At 50.7% G+C, this 19,293-nt stretch overlaps 1 protein-coding gene across 1 annotated transcript; it reads right to left on the bottom strand.

The window, feature by feature from the left end:
• Nucleotides 1–3,879: 3,879 nt before the first annotated feature.
• On the bottom strand, nucleotides 3,880–16,513 carry SCN4B (sodium voltage-gated channel beta subunit 4). Its single transcript, XM_053367122.1, has 5 exons — nucleotides 16,329–16,513; nucleotides 7,710–7,870; nucleotides 6,690–6,936; nucleotides 6,242–6,368; nucleotides 3,880–5,170 (listed from the first exon to the last, which is right to left on the bottom strand). Exons 1-5 carry the CDS (start codon nucleotides 16,381–16,383, stop codon nucleotides 5,080–5,082), a joined length of 681 nt encoding a protein of 226 aa, XP_053223097.1. The 5' UTR covers nucleotides 16,384–16,513; the 3' UTR covers nucleotides 3,880–5,079.
• Between the last annotated feature and the right edge of the window lie 2,780 nt (nucleotides 16,514–19,293).

The raw sequence follows: 19,293 nt of genomic DNA, 5'->3' as shown, positions 1-19,293 counted from the left end.
AGTCCAAGGAGGTTAAATTATTTTAACAACAAACGTACCTAAGAGAGCAGGGCTCCAGCAGCAGCATGGTCTTCACAAGCCCAGAGAATCAGTCTAGGTCCAAACATGGTTCAGAAACAAGCTCAAGGAAGTGTCCAAGGTCAATATCACAAGGGAAGAGGAGGGCACAAGAAGTAGGAACTAGGATCCAGAGACCTGTCTTGTTTCCAGCAACTAGAAGGGACCAGATGGATGCCTCACATACTCAGGCCTCCTAAATGTCGCCCTAATCACATCCCTGTGACTTCTTCGATCTCTCTTTAAGAATTGGTCTTGCATTGGCCAATTCCTGTCCTCGGGTAGAGAAGCTGATCTTACGAGACAAGTAGCAAATCTTTGCTGGAACACAAGCAATTTCATAGTTGAGTTCTTTTAAGAACTCTGCAGTGGATGCCCTCCGGGCCTGGTGACTTCTCAGTTTATTAATTTGTCAATAAGACCTGGAACTTTGTCTCTTTGTCACCACTACCAGCCTTTGTTCCCTTCCTGCAAATGTTAGAACTTCAGGCACAGGGATCTGCCCTGTATACCTTCTGCTTCATCCTCCACCACCACAGGGAGGTGGCAGAAGTGAAACTTTTTGCAGAAGAGCAAAAAGTTTGCTGTGCACTCTTTGCTGGCTACCAGTTGAAAGTGCAGAAAGCCCAAAGAGAACATAGCTGGTCTCATAGGTTGAGCTTTGGACCCCGAAGTTCAGCAGCCCCAGGTGGCTGCTTCTTGTCCCATAAAATAGCCATTGTCCCCAGCAACTGTTCTCTTCTGCCCCAGAGCAGGAGCAGCAGACAAAGAGGGTAAGAAAATACAGCATTCCTTCCCCAAGCACAGGAAGGAAATTTCCCTTCTTGGAAATTTCCCAGTACTGTACAAATCTTGCCCCAGAGCATTCCAGAGAGTTTGGTGCCTCTGGTAATGCTTGCCCTTGCAAGTTACTTATTTTTCAGTGTGGGATCAGGAAGGCCTTGGCTCTCAGCCACGGAGGACGGCATGCATGTCTTGGCTCAGCTCAGAGAAAAAAGGATCAAGTGGATCTCTGCCTCTCTGTGCGTTTTAACACACATGCAAACCCAGCGCCATCGAGACACTTGCGCACACTCCAAAGAACAAAACGAAAGCAGCCCCAAGGAGCCTCTGTAGTAAATATAAAGGTTTTATTTCATTCACGGCAATGAAGCCAATTACAGCTCGAGAGTGCAAAAGAGAAGTCTCAAAGGCAACACCGGTTGCCGAAGGTGCACCTGTGCTTGGCCCAGCCTCTATGCTAGCCTGCCGCCTCCTCCTCCTGGCGTGAGCGCATGCAGGCAGCGCCGGGCTTGCTCCAGCAGAGGCTGCCAGCCTCTTTGGAAAGGGAAGGAGGGCAGAGTGGGGAGGCCTTGTGGCTGAAGCAGCTGGATCAGGAGGGAGAAAGAGCTCTGCTCAGATCGTCTCTTGTATTCGCAGAGGGAGCAAGGCGGCCGGGGGGCGGCGGGGGGGGGGCACGCATCAGCGCAAGACAGCTTGGTGATGGAAAGCCCTTGGTGGGGAAGGCAGGGCCTTGAGGGAAGCTGCAGGCAGGGTCAACCTCAGGGTCCTACTGCCCGGGGAAGAGCCACCAGGGGAGATGAACAGGCCTCCCTAGAGCCAGCACAGGACAATTGTCCCACCAGCTACTCTCGTGGGCAGGCTCAGGTTTCGCACCAGAGTCTAGCTGGCCACTGCTCCTGGTGGCAACTTGCCCCCACCCTGGGGCAAAGGCTCAGCTTGAAATAAAAGCAGAGCTGTGAGGAACATGGGAGGGGAGGGGCCTCAGTGTTAGCCCAGCCCGGACGTCCTCCTGGGCAGGAGGTTCCCTGGCCAATGCTGCCCCTCAACTTTTTCCTCCACCCTAAGCAGCTGGTGCCCCCTGCTGGGCTGCTCCGGGACTCCCATGGGAGCTCTGCCTGCAAGCCTGGCTCTGAACTGGAGCCCTTCCTTGGCCCTTCCAGGCTCCCACCTCCTGAAATTATTGCCAAATAATTTCGCAGACTGTGACTTCACCCACCTCCGCCCGCCTGCTTAGGCAGATGGTTCAGAGGAGTGCAGGTGGAGGCGGGTGATAGTTTCTTTTTCTTTGGATTTGCTGTTACACCCAGTGAAGAGAATTCATTAACCTGAGGAATCTGGTTAATTTGTCCAACGCCAGCCCGCCCTGCCGGCTGCTGGCTCAGGCTGGGTTGCACTGTTATTGCTGTTCACACCTCCTTGCGTTGGGGATGGGGGTCAGGGGGGAGGAGGAAAGAAAGCAGACATAGGAGCAGAAATCACAGCAGGATCCAGAAATGGGGGGATGGCGTCTTTCCAAAGTTGGTGGGGTGTGGGGGAAAGAGCCAGGAAGCCAATCACAGCCAGGAAGTCACTTGAGAGAGCTGAGGCCATCTATATTTGCTGCCACAGCTGCTAAACTTCTTGCGCTCACTTTGCCGGCCTTCCTCCCACCCTAATACACACACACACTTACAAAGCATCTGACAGTGGTCATGAATCAAGCCTCCTTACACCCCAACCACACAGGGTAGGTTGATATTATTACACATCGTATGGGAGACTGAGGCACGGATGAAGGATGTGACTATTTCAAAGGCACCCAAAAAGCGAGAGAGAGAACTCTGCTGCGGTAGGAGCTGGCCATTTCTCCTACTTCCCAGAAGAAATGGCATCTGCTCGGCCACTGTTCTGTCACACACAGGAAATGTATCTCTTCAATGAGAAAAGGGAGTGGCGAGCACCACCCAGAACTGCCTCCCTCCTCCCCAAGCCCTTGGGAGCTCAGGAGATTTGCATGCTGTCCTGGCCAAATTCACCCAGACCACAATGCGGAGGAGGTGGCCTCTTGTGGGTTGCAGGACAACATTGTGCAGGATTTGCAAACGCATAGCTTTCATTATAATTAGTATTAGTGTTATTGATGCTAGTCCGCATGGTAAACAAAAAAAGTGCGTAGATTTCTGCCGTAACCTCAAAATCAGCATGGATCTGGGTCCACTATCCTACAGAGTGCCGAGCTTTGATTTCTTCCCCCAGTTTAAACAGGAGAAGACAACTTTCCAAATTCCAAAAATGCCCAGCTGAACCAAACACACAATGATGGGGATGCAGCTGTGAGGTTGCCATGCTTCTCTATCTGTGTCATTTTGCAGGATCCTCATTTGGCCTGGCTACAGGGAGATAGGTTTATATATATATTATTATCACAGAGGAGATATTAGTGGCTCTAGCGAGCCAGTGTGGTAGAGTGAGACCTCTGGGTTTAGGGCAGTATAATAATAATAATAATAATAATAATAATAATAATAATAATAATAATAGTGGTGGTTAGAGTGTCTGATGAGGACCTAGGAGACCAGGGTTAAAATCCTCGTGTCACTGAATTCATCTCAGCCTACCTTCACAGGTTACTTATGGGGATTAAATGAGGAGTAGGAAAACCATGCATACCAAGTTGAGCTCCTTGGAGAAAAAGGTGGGATATAAATGCAAACGACCAATAAATAAAATACAGAATGGGTGATGTCAGGGGTTTAGGGGTTCCAGGCCTCCCTCCACCCTTTGCCAGCAAAGAGGGACCAAGCTGCCCTGGGAGAGGGGAACTTCCTGCAATGGGGGCTTTAGGGCTGCTGGGTAGCAGAGAAGACAAGGCCTTTTGGACCAAGTGTTTTGGTCATGATCCTGGAAAGACAATGTAACCTGCAGATGGATGCAAGCCTTGCAAGATTTCCATCAGAGTTGCTCCTGCCATAGCTGTCAACTTTTCCCTTTCTTGCGAGGAATCCTATTCGGAATAAGGGAATTTCCCTTAAAAAAAGGGAAATGTTGACAGCTATGCTCCTGACCATGGCCAGGCAGAAGAGACTCCCTTCCTCTTCTCCCAGCAGGAAGCCCAGGAGAGGGGGAGGGATGTAGGGCAAAGAGGCAGGCCAGTTAGGAGGGGAGGGGAGTGCCGGGGAATTGGCTTGCTTCACACTTAAGGCCTTGACAGCTCCAAGGTGGTCCAAAGGCCTGAAACAAGAAGCGAATCTCCTGCCTCTCTTCATCTCCTCTCTCACCAGGAGATCAGGAGAAGGAGCCAATACAAGTAAGTTGGGACCAGGACTGTGACTTCAGGAGCCCCAGGCTCACCAATTGGGTTGGAAAGAGGCTGCCTAGGAAAAGATGCCATTCCTCACTACAGTGTGGCAGCTGAGAGCAGAGCAAGGGAGCCGCCATGCTGGGTGTTACAAGAGCCCTGGGGTCTGCAGGTGGGGAGCGCCACTTCAGGAACCCCAACCCCGGAGGGGTGCAGCATGAGCAATGAGAGCCAGGCTGCTTCTTTTATCCCCCTCAGCCTCACAATCACACAAGCGTTAAACAAAACAAACAAAAAATATTGTGAAGCTGTTGCGGAGGGTGGGTGGGTGGGCAGGCAGTAGTGGTGACAGAGCAGCAGGCTCCAGGTGCAATCTGCAGCTCATCCACTCTCCCACCCACTCCAGGATGCAGGAAAGATGACAAAGTCCAGCAGCGGTACAAGCAAAATGGCGCCTGGTTCCTAGGGGTGCTTCAAACTCCTATTGCCTGTTCAAGTTCTGTCCCAGCAGTGTTGGCCCTCCCATCCTTTAAAAAGGAGCCTCGGCTCCTGTGAGAGGCTGGCAGGGAAGAGGGTGCCAAGCATTTCCTCTGATGGATCACAGCCCATCTGTATCAGCTGGTTGCCCTCTGCCCAGGAGGAGAACCAAGTCCCTGGCACCACGCCCACCTGCCAGCCCAGGCTCTTGCACTGAAGATGCCCAAGCTCACACCTACGGAATCCCACCTGACAGCATCCTCCTTCCTGGTGGCTTAAGAACTACCTGAGCACACAGCCCCTCCTCTCCCCGGCCTGCCTGTCCAATGCCTGCAGTCTTATCTGAGAAGCAGTGCTGGTTGCAGCCAACTGTGTAATATAGTCATGTGTCTCAAGCATCAATCATTTGGAAATGGTCGACTCTCCTCCTCTTCCTCCTGGGCCTGGATTTCAGGGCCTCACAGGTCACCGGTTCCACAGCGGCCTCAGGCCTTTGGGGCGGATTTCTGTTCTGTTTTGGAGCCGGCTAGCCCATTCTCTGTGTTGTCATTTGCTGAAGAAGTCACAAGACACTCTCTGCGGAGAACAAAAAAGAGGCTAACTATCATTGTTCCCAGTGACGCGTCCTCTCCTCCACCACCACCACCACAGCCTGCTTCACCCTTCTTCTATGCAATGGCAGCCCCGAGGTGGGGAAGTCTTCCCATTCAGCAAGCAGGCCTCCCAGAGACATACCGGTAAACCACTCTCAGGAGGTCTGGGGCTCAACAGGGCTTGCAACAGCAGCCCAGGGTGGGACAGGGACAAGATGGCTTCCAGGAAGGCAAGGAATCCCTTCACCCCAGTGATACTCCAAAGAAAGAAGCCACGCAAGTTGCCTACTGTGGGATGTGAAACACAAGAGCAGTCAAGTACAACATTCCTAGAATGAACATGTTTACACATGGGGAGAAATGTTTGTCCAGCCAGCAGGTAAACTTCCTGTTTCCTTCTGGGCTGGGACAGACTTCCTCTGCATGTGACTAGAAGTGGGCGTGGCCTCACCTGTGCAGGTAACGACAAAAGCACAGGGCAAGGCAGCCATCTCTCTCTCTTTCACTACATGCATCGAAGAAGCAACATCTGCTTAGCCAAAGATGCTCTCTTTCCTTCCAAGAGAGGACAGAGGGACTGTCTCCTTATAAGATAGTTTCCAGGTGTATGTTACTTTTCTAAGCTAAATCTGCCTTCTGGGATCCGACTGTGAACAGAATGTGAGTAAACTCTTTTTATACTTTTATAGAAGACTGTGTCGTGTCTTATCTTTTATGAGGGAATAAGGGGAAAATATCAGAACAGTTATTATAGAGGCTTTAGCGAGCCTGAGCTAACGCATCCGCTGTAAGTTTAAAAAGGGGGATGTTACTCTGCTAAATTGTGAACTTGTTTACACAAGTTGGAAAGGCTATAACCAAACAATATTTCCTCTCCTGCATCCCTGAACATTCCCACACCTACACCATGCTGGAACCCACATGCTGTGTGCCATACTGGGCCCCACTTTGCTCAGGGCCTTCCAGCCCCTCTGGTGAAAGGGAGCCTCTCAGGAGACCCAGTCTCTGCTCCCAAGGGGAAGTGGGCAGGGAATGGGAAGCCAACCACACTCACTTCTCCCGTGTCTTCTTGAGAATGAAGAGGATGAGTTTCTTGATCAACATGATGAGGACCAGGAGTCCAATGACACCCCCAACAACTGACACGATGATCAGTGTTAGCGTGTTGTCCTTCTTCTCCACTGGAAGGGAGCAGATAGGGAAGGGTGAGGCAAGAGGGGCCCAGGGTGGTAGGGTGCCCCCTGCCTGCACATCCATGCCAGGCTGTGGCATGAGCCAAGGAAGGGGCTTCAAGCACCCCCTTCTCTCCCTCTCTTCCTCCCCAATATGGCAGCTGTTGGGTGAGATGCAGCCTCCCTGCCTTATACATGTGAGGAGGACCCAGCTTGTCTCGCCACCCATTGCCAGGGTTGGGAAAGGAGCCCCGACACAACCCCTGGGCAAAAGGAGCAGCTGGTCCCCTGTGGCCCCCAACGGCTGCCCTGGTGGCAACTGGTACTTACTTTCCACAACCACTTTGAGTGTGATGGTGGCACTATGGTTGGCATTCTTCTCCTTTGGGTTCTTAACAAAGCAAGTGTATTTCCCAGAGTCACTGAACTCTGCAAAGAGGAGCAGGAGGGAGACGTTGAACTCCCGGTTATCCTTGCTGAGGGCGATATCAGTTGGCATCTCGTACTTGATGAGAGACCTGTACTCTGGATAGGGCTCTGGCTTGGAGTCTTTGTTCTTGATGATTCCTTTGAATATCTGCAGCAAGGAAAAACCAAAGAGCAAAGGGTCTGGTGGTCCAGAAGAAGCTTCCCCTGATGGGTCAAACAGTCAAATAGATGGGTCAAATTGGGGTGGGGAAAGAGCTGCCTGATGCATTAATTATCATCATCATTTAATCACCCTCTATACATGTGTCTCAAGGTGATATAAAAAAAACAACAACCCAGCAGAAACACTTAAAAACAGCAATAAGAGTTAGAACAAAGACCCATTTACCCAGCTGGGAAAGTCTGCTGGAACAAAAGTATCTTGCAGGGTTTCCAGAAGATGGGCAGATGTCCTGTCTCAAAAGGGAAGCTGTTCCACAGAGCGGGGCAGCCACACTCAAGAGCCCTGCTCCATGTTATGCATCAGCTCAAAGTGCACAGCTGAAAGGGGGCCGGTTTCTCAGGGCAGCTAAAACTGCCAAGGAGAGACTGCCTCCGTTTGGAAGCTCCTGAAGGATGCTCTGGGGATAAGAGACTTACCAGGTGGGAACCGACCTTTTCCACCTCCCTTGTGACCATGGCTGAGACAGGAGGGGGTGGGCAGCAGATGGTCACAGTTCTGTGTGTGAGCTGTTATACATGGAAGGAATTAGACCTTCACTCATTACTTATTAAGACAAGTGTATTTTGCCTCTGTGTCCTTCAAATCAGTAAATAATAAAAGCAGTAAAGTTACACCATTGGCTATTAATGAGACTCATCATGATGCCTTTCCACTTTGCTATCCAACCCCTCGCCTGCAAAGTGTAGTAAGCCACACACTTCAGTGCTATTGCTGATCCACGAGAAGTTGGCTCTCTCGATTCCGATGCAAGAGGTGAATGTGCAGGGCAAGAGGACATCCGTGCCATTCTTTACATAGATAACGGCCGCCTTGCCTACCGAAACCTCCAAGGCAAGTGTCACAGAGCAGAGCTGGAGGCCTAAGGAGGAGAAAGCAGAGGCACGTTGAGTGTAATGTGGTTCCGCTGGGGGAGACTCTGGGCACTTCCAGACTATAGCTGTTTTGGGGTGAAATTCAACAGCAGAGCAGCAAGTACAGGCTGCGCTGCTATAGTTGCTTGGGAGTTCTTGTGCAAGAAACCCACTTGCCCCAAAGATCAGACTTTTTGCCATAGGGAAATTGATTGGAAGATGCATTCGACAGTATGAGCTAACACTTGCTTTGGTGAAATGTCATCTAACCTCCCCAGGAACAAATCAGAGTGGACACTCATTAAATTGCCAATGTCATCTAATCTTCCTGCAAATCAATCAGAATGAATGCTCAGTAAACAGGCTGTCTGGAAGTGCCCTCTTTTCCTCCACACACCTCCAGAGAGGAAAGCAGAGCAGCTGACATCCTCCACCACCAAGCAGGAAGCCCTCCCCAATGATGGACGTAGGTGATGTGGGATTTCCAGTCAAAAACACAAATGCATGATTGCCAGATGGGCACACGAGCAACTGACACGCATAGAGTTCTAGAATTAGTATAGAAGGGACTGTATGAAGTAATTTCTTTAATGCTTTGGTGGGAATTTCTAACAAAGGATACAATCTGATATATTTCCTCCCTGTCTGACCTCTCTCTCTTCTTTCAAGCTGGTGATGTGAGTAGACATACATGCCTGAGCTCTGCTCAGTGTCCAGATGCCATTATAGAAACTAATTTTGTAACTGATTTTTAACTGCATACAATATCAATGTATTTGCTGCCTGCACTGAAATGTAAGGAAACCTTTTTGTTCATCTTTCTAAAACATGTGGTTTATTCTTAGTAGCGGGGACAAAGAAAGGAAAGTCAGCAGACCACAAATAAATGGGGATAAAAGGTGTAATTGCCTAATTCCTAACTTCTAGTAAGCTGCAAAAGTGAATAAATGTTGCAGCCTGTTTACTCTCATATTTCTCCCACACGTTTGGGGCAGGAAGTTTAAATTTTAACTTACTGATTTAGTCCTCAATCCATCTCCATCAGGTGAGCAGAAGGAGCTGCCTTCTACTAGGGAAGTGGCTATTTGTCCATCTAGTTGTGTTGACAATACTGAGCTAGATAGACCAAAGGGTCTGACTCAACACAAAGCAGCTTTCAATGTTCTTATGGCCTCAGGCAGAAAATGATTTCTTTCATCACTTGCTAACTGCCATCCTTTTAGCTAGAGATGTCCAGGGTTTCCTCCTGGGGCCTTCTGCATGTAAAGCATGAGGTCTATCATTGAGTTATGCCAGATAATAACCCAGAGTATATCCATGGTGATAAGTGCACACACCCAAACAATTTTCACCCAGTATTTGGCAATTGCCAGTGCACCAGTATTAGTGGGTGAAATGGGGACTCTGCAGCCAGCACAGGTGGGGTTAGTGGCAGGAAGTGGCCACCCTGCCCAAGGGGCACTGGCTACCACAGAGTTCAACCTGTACAGGTCTCTTACAACAAACTGGCATGCCTTAAATGAAGAGGTTTACAGCCACCACAGAGGGTGTTTAACACTAGTATAAAGTCACCCGAAATAGTCAGGGAGGCCAGATGACAGAGTGTCTCAGAAGATGTTTTCTAGACAAAGAACATGTTGACCAGAAGAACTGGATTTTCATTGAAATGATGTAATGTTTCCTTCACAAAGAAAATGAACACACACACACACAGATGAAGAACATATTTTTCTTTGGCCAAGAACACACCCTTGTGCCAAGTATGTGCTGATCACCCTAAGCTAGGCAGATGCAAGCCTAAGACTTGATCACAGCATCAAAGGCCCTCCCACAAATGTGGACATACCAGGGTATGTTCTGAAGGGATATGAGGCCACCACCTTGCTGAAGCTAAGCATGTTTGGGTCTGGTCAGTGCTGCGGATGGGTGACCGCCTGGGCAGCTCATGAGTTCCATAATGGAAGAGAGGCAGGGTATGAATGCTAAGAAAATAGAAATAAAAACCCTGTTGACAGCTGACCAGCAAGGCAAAAAAAAGGCTATATGTCCATTAGAAACTTATTCACCGGAATGTTATCTTAAACAACCAGAAGACTGAACGCTCGTTCAACAAATGGCATTAATGAAGAATACCGGAACTGAGGCCAATGGGCAGAAGCTCCACCTAGGCCAAGGACCCTTTAGCTACCTGCCCTCTGAGTCCTGCCTGACTGTCCCTCACAGCTCAAGTACCCAAATTCTTCTGGGGAAAGGTGCCACTAAAATACTTAAGAGACTTATGAGTTGAAGAACAGAGATGATATGCTTAGGAACATTCAGGGAAGTGTTAATCTCATAATTGTTAAATGAGGTTATAGGCTGTGTTCAAAGTGAAAGCATTGTAAACCGCAAAGTCTATAACTCTACAAGCTGTCATATGCGCTATTAGGATAAATAAAAAGCTGACTGTTTAAAGTTTCAAGCTGCCTCTTAGTGCTATTTTTCCCCCTTCTTCCCTCCAGTGCTTAAGAGTTCCAAACATACAGTGTCAGCTCAGGGTCCATTCTCATCGAAAAGGTTGCAATCCTTCTTTGGGGCCCTAATTTAGAACCTGCAAGAGAGGGGTCACAGCACACAGCATGAGAATGCAAGAAGAGCCTGATGATTCCTGCACTGCAGGGGGCTGGATGCAATGGCTCTCCGGGGTCCCTTAAAACTCTGCAATTCTATGATTCTATGATTCATCATCCCAATGGTTCATCTAGCCCAGCATCTTGTCCTCACAGTGGCCAACCAGATGCCCAGGGTTCTCCAGGGTTTCAGGCAGGGGTCTTCCCTACCTGGAGAGGCCATTGGAGATTGAGCCTTGAACCTTATGCATGCAAAGCAGGGGCTCTGCTTCTGAGCTACGGCCCTTCCCTTCCCCAGGGGTCCTCTGCAGAGGAGCGGGCATGGCTCATCCTTAGCCTGTCCTCCTACATCAGGAGCTTCTTCTAAGCTCTGTAAAATGAGCACAGCTCTGTCCACCTCTTGATAGGCCTGCAAGGGGGATCTGCAGTTGTCACATATGGGGAAATCAGTGACTGTTGCTTAAGATTACACCAGGTAAAGGATTGGAGGATCTGAGCATCCTGCCTTGTGGATACCCAGAAATGATATCCACCTCTGTAAGAGATGTGGAAATGGGAGCATGAAAGTGCAAGATGCTCCTGAAGACATCTTCCCCCCCCCCAAAAAAAACCCCTCTCTCAGAGTTTTTTGCACACCTGCATGCTACCTACCCTCAGTATTTGCTAGTTAGCCCAGTCAGACAGGCTCCATCTCTTATGTGCTGTTTGTCCCCACCAAAGATATCTGGGCAGCCTAGTCTCTTTGGAAGATAGCTTTGCCTTTGGTGCTGCAGCTGACAGATGACCTTCAGACTGCCAGCTTCAGAGCTGCTGCATCAGGCAACTTGCATCTCTCTCTCCCCGCATCTTCTCATATATACAAAGCAGAGAGAGAAAGGAAGCAAAGGGAACGCATAAGGTTCTCTCTCGCTGGTTCCCCCTCAGCTTTGGTCCTGGGCACCCACTCAAGAGGGGCCCGGCTGATGAAGAGATTCCAGAGTCCCCACATCTTCAGTGCGAACGAGTATCAGGAACTGGGATTGATGCAGGTGCAAAGCTGTGCGCCATCACATCCTCTGCTGCACGTGCCTCAACCTCCGTGCTGGAGTGCTCTCTATCCAGCTTGCCTCCTCACAGAGCCTGGAAAAGGGGACTCCCTTTGTCCAAGAACAGACCAGAGGCCAGCCCAGCAAGACTATAGATTTGAAGAGGTCCTGTGGCCCGAGCCAAATAATTGTCCTGCAAACCCTCTGGCTGTACAACTGTGTGCTCTTTGGGGGCCAACAGAGCAACTACCCTCTGAAGTATCTCACCACACTCCAACCAGCAAGTCAGCACCTACAAAGGCTCTTCCGCCCTCAGAGCTCAGTGCAAGGAGCCCAAAGGAAGGCTGCCACCTACAGCATCATAACCCTAACTGCAGGAATCCCCTTGGCAGCACAGTGGGCCTCAATGCTTTTGCCCGCTTGCTATGGCTTTGAGGGAACTGACAGGAGAACAAGGCAGTTGCAGAACAAGCCAACGCTCTGAGAGTTGGGAACTTGCCTGTTGCAGAAGAGAATGTATCCAGATGAATCTGGCTTGGTGCTTCTGGAAGACTGCAGAAGGATCCCAGGCCAGGTCCAGGAGCTGGAAACCCAGTCTGATGACCCTTGCCAATTCCCTGGCCTGCTCCACTACTTTGGGCTTCAATCCAGCCATGACCAGCACTTTGTGACAGCTCCTTTCTGCATTTCTAACCAGCAGCAGCAGTAGCCAGCCAGCCATTGACTCCAGCCTACCAATGGAGTCAATGATGAAAGGTGGTATGAAAATCTATTAAATAAACAAAAAGGTAAAAGGGAGCTAAAAGGAAGCAGATTTTGGGGCTCCTTGGGTCAAGGATTAAGTGGTACCTTCAGGAGCATCAGGAAGATCTCGGTGGCAGAGCAACTGCACTTCAAACCAAGGCCTGAGGTTTAATCTCTAGCATCTCCAGGTAGGGCCAAGAGACTCCTTTGCCTGAAATCCTGGAGAGCCACTGCCAGTCAATGCAGAGAGACACAATACTGAGCTAGATGGACCAAGAGCCTGAGTCTGTATAAAGGCAGCTTCCTATGTTCTCCAGACAGGGCTAGGAGCCTGCAGCTGCCACCTGCATGGTGTGAGCTGCCTTTCTGAAGCCAGCAGCTTCCAGAGTTTCCAAGAGGGTCACAGGAGGCCTCCCTTCTTCCAGGAAAGGGCTGCTGAGCAACCAGTTCCATTAGGAGCAACAACCTGCCCAGGCCTCCTCCTGCAAACGGAATGGATGGGGGCCTCCTGGGGCCTCATCATCTCACTGCAGCTCCTGCCAGAAAGACTCTCAAAGAGCGTAGCAAGTCATCCTGGGGCCATGAGCCACCCCAGAAGAGCTAGGGAGCCTCAGAGCCAGGGCCAGCCCCTAAATAGTAGAGGCACAATCACAGGACACATGCGTAGTCCCTGCAGCTCATTGGTGCAAGGTCTGCCTTCTGGATCCCCAAGAAACCCAGTGCTGAGATTTGTAAAGCAAACAGAAATCAGATCATTCCATTGTGACCCTTCCTTGGCCCCTCTCCCTCCATTCTTTTTTCTTTTTCTTTTTTGCAACTTGGTGATAATGTTTAAACAGGGAGGTAGCCAATCTCACTCTGTAAAACACACAGACAATGGTGGTGCAATTAATCATACAGCGACCAAGGCAGACCAAGGGAGACTAAAGAACTGGAGCGACTCCCCACTTGCCTACCATGAAGCTCTGGGGTGGCCAAGTCAGTCAACATTTATTCTGCACAGCATAGGCAAGGATTAAATGCTATTTATTTTATTAGACAAATGATATAGCACTTTCCATAGGAAAATACTGAAGTTGTGTAAAACCACAATGAACCATGGATATCTATCTAATTCCATTTAAGAAACTCAAATCATATTGATCAATGGCAAGCATTGCTAGGTCACATTTCGGAAAAAGCATGTGTGAAAAATAGGTTTGGAGCCAGCATCACAGGACTGATACAGCTGGCGCTTGCCTGATAATAGCAGAGATGGAATTCCTTCCACAAGGCAGGAGATGCAGCAGTGCTGTAAATGCCCTGCTCCTCCTGATCATCCTCTAAGAGGCACCCACCATTGCTAAACTGGCCAGCTTGTTTTATTGCCCACAGCCCAAAAGGCTCTGCAGGATCACAGAAGATATTTGGAAGCAATCGTAGCAATGCCCTGTAACATTTCACTGTTTCATAGGGAAAGCATGGTCCTGATAGAATAACCAACTCTACCTACTGGGAAATCCTCCCAGAGCATTCAGGAATCCATTAGCCTGTGTAGAAGGACCGTTCTAAGAGGTCCCCACCCCTGCAGGGAGAGACAGATGCCATAAGCCCAAACTTCACCAGGGAGTGGTCTGACCATGACAATAGGATCCCTTACCTTCAGATTACCCATTTTCTCACATGGACCCAACTGAGGGTATGCCTTGCATTATGCATTGGACCAGTGATATTTTGGGCCAGTCCCATGGTTACTAAAGAGGCCACGAAGTCCCAAGTAGGGCAAGAGGTATCCTTGATGTGACTGCTGAAGTCACCCAGGACCACCATTCTGGGCTTTTGAGACTGCCTCGGACATCTCTGGGCAGCTGAGTGAGTTGCTGTGTGCCAGCTCTCTCTATGGCCCAATACCAGAAGCAGGCCCTCTAAGCCAGATCCAAGACAGAGCAGTTTTGTGGTGCAGGAGATGGATGCTCAAAGGACCATGACAAACTTGCCCCGCCCCCTCCCTCCAAAAAAACCCTCCAGCCTGGGTTGGTGCTGCACTAAATGCCTGGGCAGTAGAGCTGAGTCAGGTTACGTACCTTCCAGCATTTTTCCGATGAAAATAGGGACGTCCCTTTCCATAATTATAATTTTACTATTTATACCCCACACATCTTACTGGGTTGCCCCAGCCACTCTGGGCAGCTTCCAACATATATGAAAACATAATAAAACATTAAACTTTTTTTTAAAAAAACTTCCCTATTCCCTATACCCCTATTCAGACAGCTCGGGGGTCAGATAACTCCATACCCTCCAGCATTTCTCAAGTGAAAACAGGAACATCCTAAGGAAAAGTGGGACATTCCAGGATCAAATTGGAAACTGGGATGGCTTCTCTAAATCAAGGATGTCCCTGGAAAACAGGGACACTTGGAGGGTCTGAGGTCATTCAAGTTACCTGGGCCTAAGCCATCCAGGGCTTTAAAACTTAATTTTGAACTGGGCTCAGAAATGAACAGGAAGGCAGTGCAGCTGTTCCCTATGACTGGAAGCCAACGCACAAAGTCCCAGCTCCCGTCAATAGTCTGGCTGCAGCATGCCAAACACTTAGCAGTTTCAGTCCCATGTTGAGCACGCTACAGTCATCCAAACATGGCATCACTAAGACACACATGGCCAGATCCGCCATTTCAAGGGGCAGGTGCAATGGGCACACCAGCCTAACTTGCTCAGAAGCACTCCTAGCTGCAGCAACCACCTGAGCATCCAGGTTTAAAACTGAGTCTGGGAGCATGGCTAACATGCAAGAGTACCCCATTCAAGACAGGTCACACTCTGGTTCCTGGACTGGCCATTCAACTTGACCAGGAGCATGGAAGACCTTTGCCATCTCTGGATTGTGTTTCAATTGACTTGCCCACCCACAGACTTGTGCTGCCTCGGAGCAGAATGCACAGGGAGGCAGGCATTGCCTGTTGACCTCCCCCTAGAGAGCCATCAGTAGGCTTGGTGGTGGCTATGTTCCACCTCCACCTCTGAATACTAGTTAAACTCCAGTCCTGCTTGTGGGCCTCCCAGAAAAGACATCTGATTGGCCAACATGGTCTGAACTAGATGGGTCCCTCTTGGCCTGGTCCAGCAGCAGGGAGGGTTTTTAATGTTCTGACACTGACTCTGAAAGTGGGCTCGGAGTAGGGGCATCGTGCCTAAATTATTGACCAATGGCCTGGTCTTGGGTCTGGGGACTTCGCTGTTCCCAGGTCCCAATGAGTCAAAGAGCAGGGAGCTCAGAGCAGGAGCAGGAGCAGGTTTGCCCCACAACCACAAGATGGGAGGGCGGTAGAGCCAATTTTCCTTTGCTTTGAACTAAAGGCACCCTTTATCAAAGTTCTTTTCCCTTAGGCACTGGTGTGTGTTGTCTTGAACCTATACACTGTTTAATATACCTATTCCAGTACGATTTTAAATAAGAATAGAAGAAGAAATAATAATGATGTTTTTAAAAGATGAGGAGATGGGCTTCCAGGCAGACTGGAGCTCCAACGGGGAGGAGACAGGAGCCTGTCCCAACAGAGCAGAGCAGAAGCAAATGTTGCCTCCCCCCGCCCTGCCGCCGCACTCAGGAGTCGGAGGATACGGAGCTGCAGTTTGGACAGCAGCAGTTTCTTCCTTGCAAGGGAGCCCCGGCGGCACTGCGGGCGCGGGTGGCCAGGATGTCCTGCTGGGGCCCCGAGCTGCTGCAGTTGCTCCCGGGGAGGGGGCTATCCGCCGAGTCCTCCGGGCCCAGAGAAAGCCGGTGTGTTGGCGTGGGGAGGGGGGCGGTGTTTCGTAGCCAGGCTCCCGCAGCCAAGTTGCTGGCAGGCGCCCACTTTGCTCCAGCCGCCCAGATGCCGGCGCGGTCCTCTTCGGGGTGGGAGGCGCCCCTGCTTTGCGGTGTGGCACACCGCCCGCCCGCCCGCCCGCCCGGCTCCCTCCACCCCACTCTGCGCAACTGAACCGGCAGCAGCTTCGCCTCTCCCTGCCCAGCCCGGGCGCGCCGCCTGCGGCAGGACCTGCGCCGGGTCCCCGCTCTCCACTCGCCTCCGCCGTTCCCTTCCCCGCCTGCCGGCCCCGCTACTTACCCACCAGGGCGACCCCCAGCCAGCCCCTGGCCCCGCCGCCTGCGCCCCCGGCCATCTCCTCGCCAGCTGCAGCGCCGCAGTGGCCTCTTCTTCCGGCCCGAGCGAGCGGTGTCCCAAGCGTGGCTCTCGCTCCGCCGCTGCCTGCCCTCGCTGCCAGCCTCCGCGGCTCTCTCGGGCTCCAAAAGTTGCCGCGCGCGCGACCCGCCCCCTCGAGCAGCCGCGCCTGGGAGGCTCCGAGGGGCGGAGGCAGCCGGCTCCGAGCTCGGCTTGGCGGGACCGCCTCCTCCGCAGCGAGCCCCGGACTGGACCGAGCGAGCAGAAAGCCTCTTTGCCCGGCCCGCGAGGCAGGCGAAAGTTGAGGGACCGGCCGGTAGGCAGCGCCGACAGGGCGCGTCGATTGGAGCCCTGTCTGCAAGCGGGCAGGGAAGGCTGTTCGTGTGGGTCACTTTTTAGAAAGGCAGAAAACCTCCGCCGGAGTGCGGACCCTGAAATCTGGGCCGGGACCAGTAAAAAGGACGAGAAGGTCGCTTCCTCGCCCTTGATGCCAGGGGCTCCCACGCCAGTCTCTGCAGCCCTGTCTGCCAGGAGCATCAGAGTGGGTGGAAGTCCTCCTTTATCAGGGCGATGTCCTTACTCGACCCCCATCCCAAATGCCCTTGGGCATCCCAGTTAGTGGGTCCCACCCACTCAGCATTGATCATGACACAAGTATTCTAGCCCTTCTTTCTCACTGCAATGTGATCGGCCATCTACACCTGAAGCCCACCTGGCCTCATCCCGGAGCTCTCTCTTCCTTATCACCTGGCCTGGGTGAGAACAAGCTGCACAATATACTGTATAAAGGTAAAGGGACCCCTGACCATTAGGTCCAGTCGTGACCGACTCTGGGGTTGTGGCTCTCATCTCAGTTTACTGGCCGAGGGAGCCGGAGTACAGCTTCCAGGTCACATGGCCAGCATGACTAAGCTGCTTCTGGCGAACCAGAGCAGCGCATGGAAACGCCATTTACCTTCCCGCCGGAGTGGTACCTATTTATCTACTTGCACTTTGACGTGCTTTCAAACTGCTAGGTTGGCAGGAGCAGGGACCGAGCAACTGGAGCTCACCCCATCATGGGGATTCGAACAGCTGACCTTCTGATTGGCAAGTCCTAGGCTCACCACACCACAGCACCACTTGCGTCCCTTAATATATAGTATAGGCAGTCGTTTTTGTGACCAACCGGGTGGGTGGTGCTGTCCACTTCAGGACCAGCCCCACCATTAGGCAGGGTGAAGCAGCTACCAAAGAACAGGGACAATCATCATGAGATCATGGTGGAGCAGCTGCCACAGGCCTTGTGGTGCAGCTGGCCAGGCCCATCTTGCCCCCACATGCTTCTCTGGACCATTGGCCAAATAGCTTAAGAACATAACATAAAGGACACAATAAGAGCCCTGCAGGAACTGGTCCAGCATCCTGTTCTCACAGTGGCAATCCAACTGCCCCTGGTCAGCCTGCCAGCAGGACCTGTGCAAGAGCACTCTCTCCCCCTGCGTTTTCTAGCAACTGATTTTCAGAAGCATAAAAGGCTGTTAAGGCTAAAGAGAGACTCCAGCTTGTCCTACATGATCACTTCCCTCCAGGGTGTGGCATCCAGTTGCAGATGCCATCAGCAGAAGAGTAATGGGGATGGGCATCCATTAATGGATGGAGGCCCTCAAGGAGTTTGCAATTGTGCCGCCTCAGCAGCACATTAAGAACAGGAGGAGAGCCCCACAGCTGGATCAGACCACGTCCTGTTCTCATAAGCAGGACATGAGTGCAGCAGCACTCTCCCAGATTCTGCTCCCCAGAGAACTGTCCTCCTATTCCTGCTCTCTGCTTTCCAGTTACTGACCCATGAGAGGAGAGTGGGATTTCCAGTCAAAATCACAAATGCATGATTGCCCAGACAGGCAGGTGAGGGGCTTACAGACATAGAGTACCTGAATCATTATAGAAGGGACTATGTGAGGTCACTTCCTTAATGCTTTGGTGGGAATTTCTAACAAAGGAGATAATCATATATACATCCTCCCTGTCTAAGCGCTGTCTCTCTCTCTCTCTTCTTTCAAACCAGTGATGTGAGCAGACATACATGCCTGGGCTCTGCTTAGAGCCCAAACTCCATTTTGGAAACTATTTTTGTAGCTAAGAAATACTTTCCCCCACATACTACTCTTAGGTATTTGCTGCCTGCACTGAAATGTAAGGAAACCTTTTTGTTCACCCTACTAAAACGTGTAGTTCATTCTTCGCAAAGGGGACAAAGAAGGGAAGGTCAACAGACCACAAATAAACAGGGAATAAAAGATGTGATTGCCTAATTCCTAGCTTCCAGTAAGCAGCAAAAGTGCAGAAGTGTTTTTACTCTTCTAAAAGGGCTATTTACTGTCATATTTCTCCCACACACATGGGATAGGAGGTTTAAAATTGAATTTACATATTTAATCCTCAATCCATCAAATAGGAGCTCTCCAATCATCCCAAGACTGCTAAGCTTAGTTGAGAGTGGTTGGTGAGGGACTGTTGTGTCACAAGGACAAAAATACCATTAGTGACTACTAACCACAGTGGCTGTATACTACCTCTACTGCCAGAGGAAGTGTGTTTCTGAATACTGGCTGCTGGGAATGACAAGCAGGAAGAGTGCTCCTGTTGCATTCAGGCTCTGCTTTGCAGACTGTCCAGAAGGGACATCTCATTGGCTATTGTGAGAACAGGTTGCCGGATTAGTTGGGTCCCCTTTGGTCTGATCAAACAGCATATTTCCTTACTTCTTATGTTAAAGCAGAGGCAAATAATTCATTCATCTTCTCTGTAATCTCATTTTCCACCTTCAGCACACCTGTGACTCCCTTATTACCCAGAGGTCCAACCATCTCCCTAGCCTGTCTCCCACTTCTAATGTATTTGGGCATAACTTCCATTTTCTGAAGGAAAC

This window comes from Podarcis raffonei, chromosome 15 (genome assembly GCF_027172205.1).
Source record: "Podarcis raffonei isolate rPodRaf1 chromosome 15, rPodRaf1.pri, whole genome shotgun sequence".
NCBI classification, from domain to species: Eukaryota; Metazoa; Chordata; class Lepidosauria; order Squamata; family Lacertidae; genus Podarcis; species Podarcis raffonei.
This window is presented reverse-complemented; position numbering and strand designations above follow the sequence as displayed.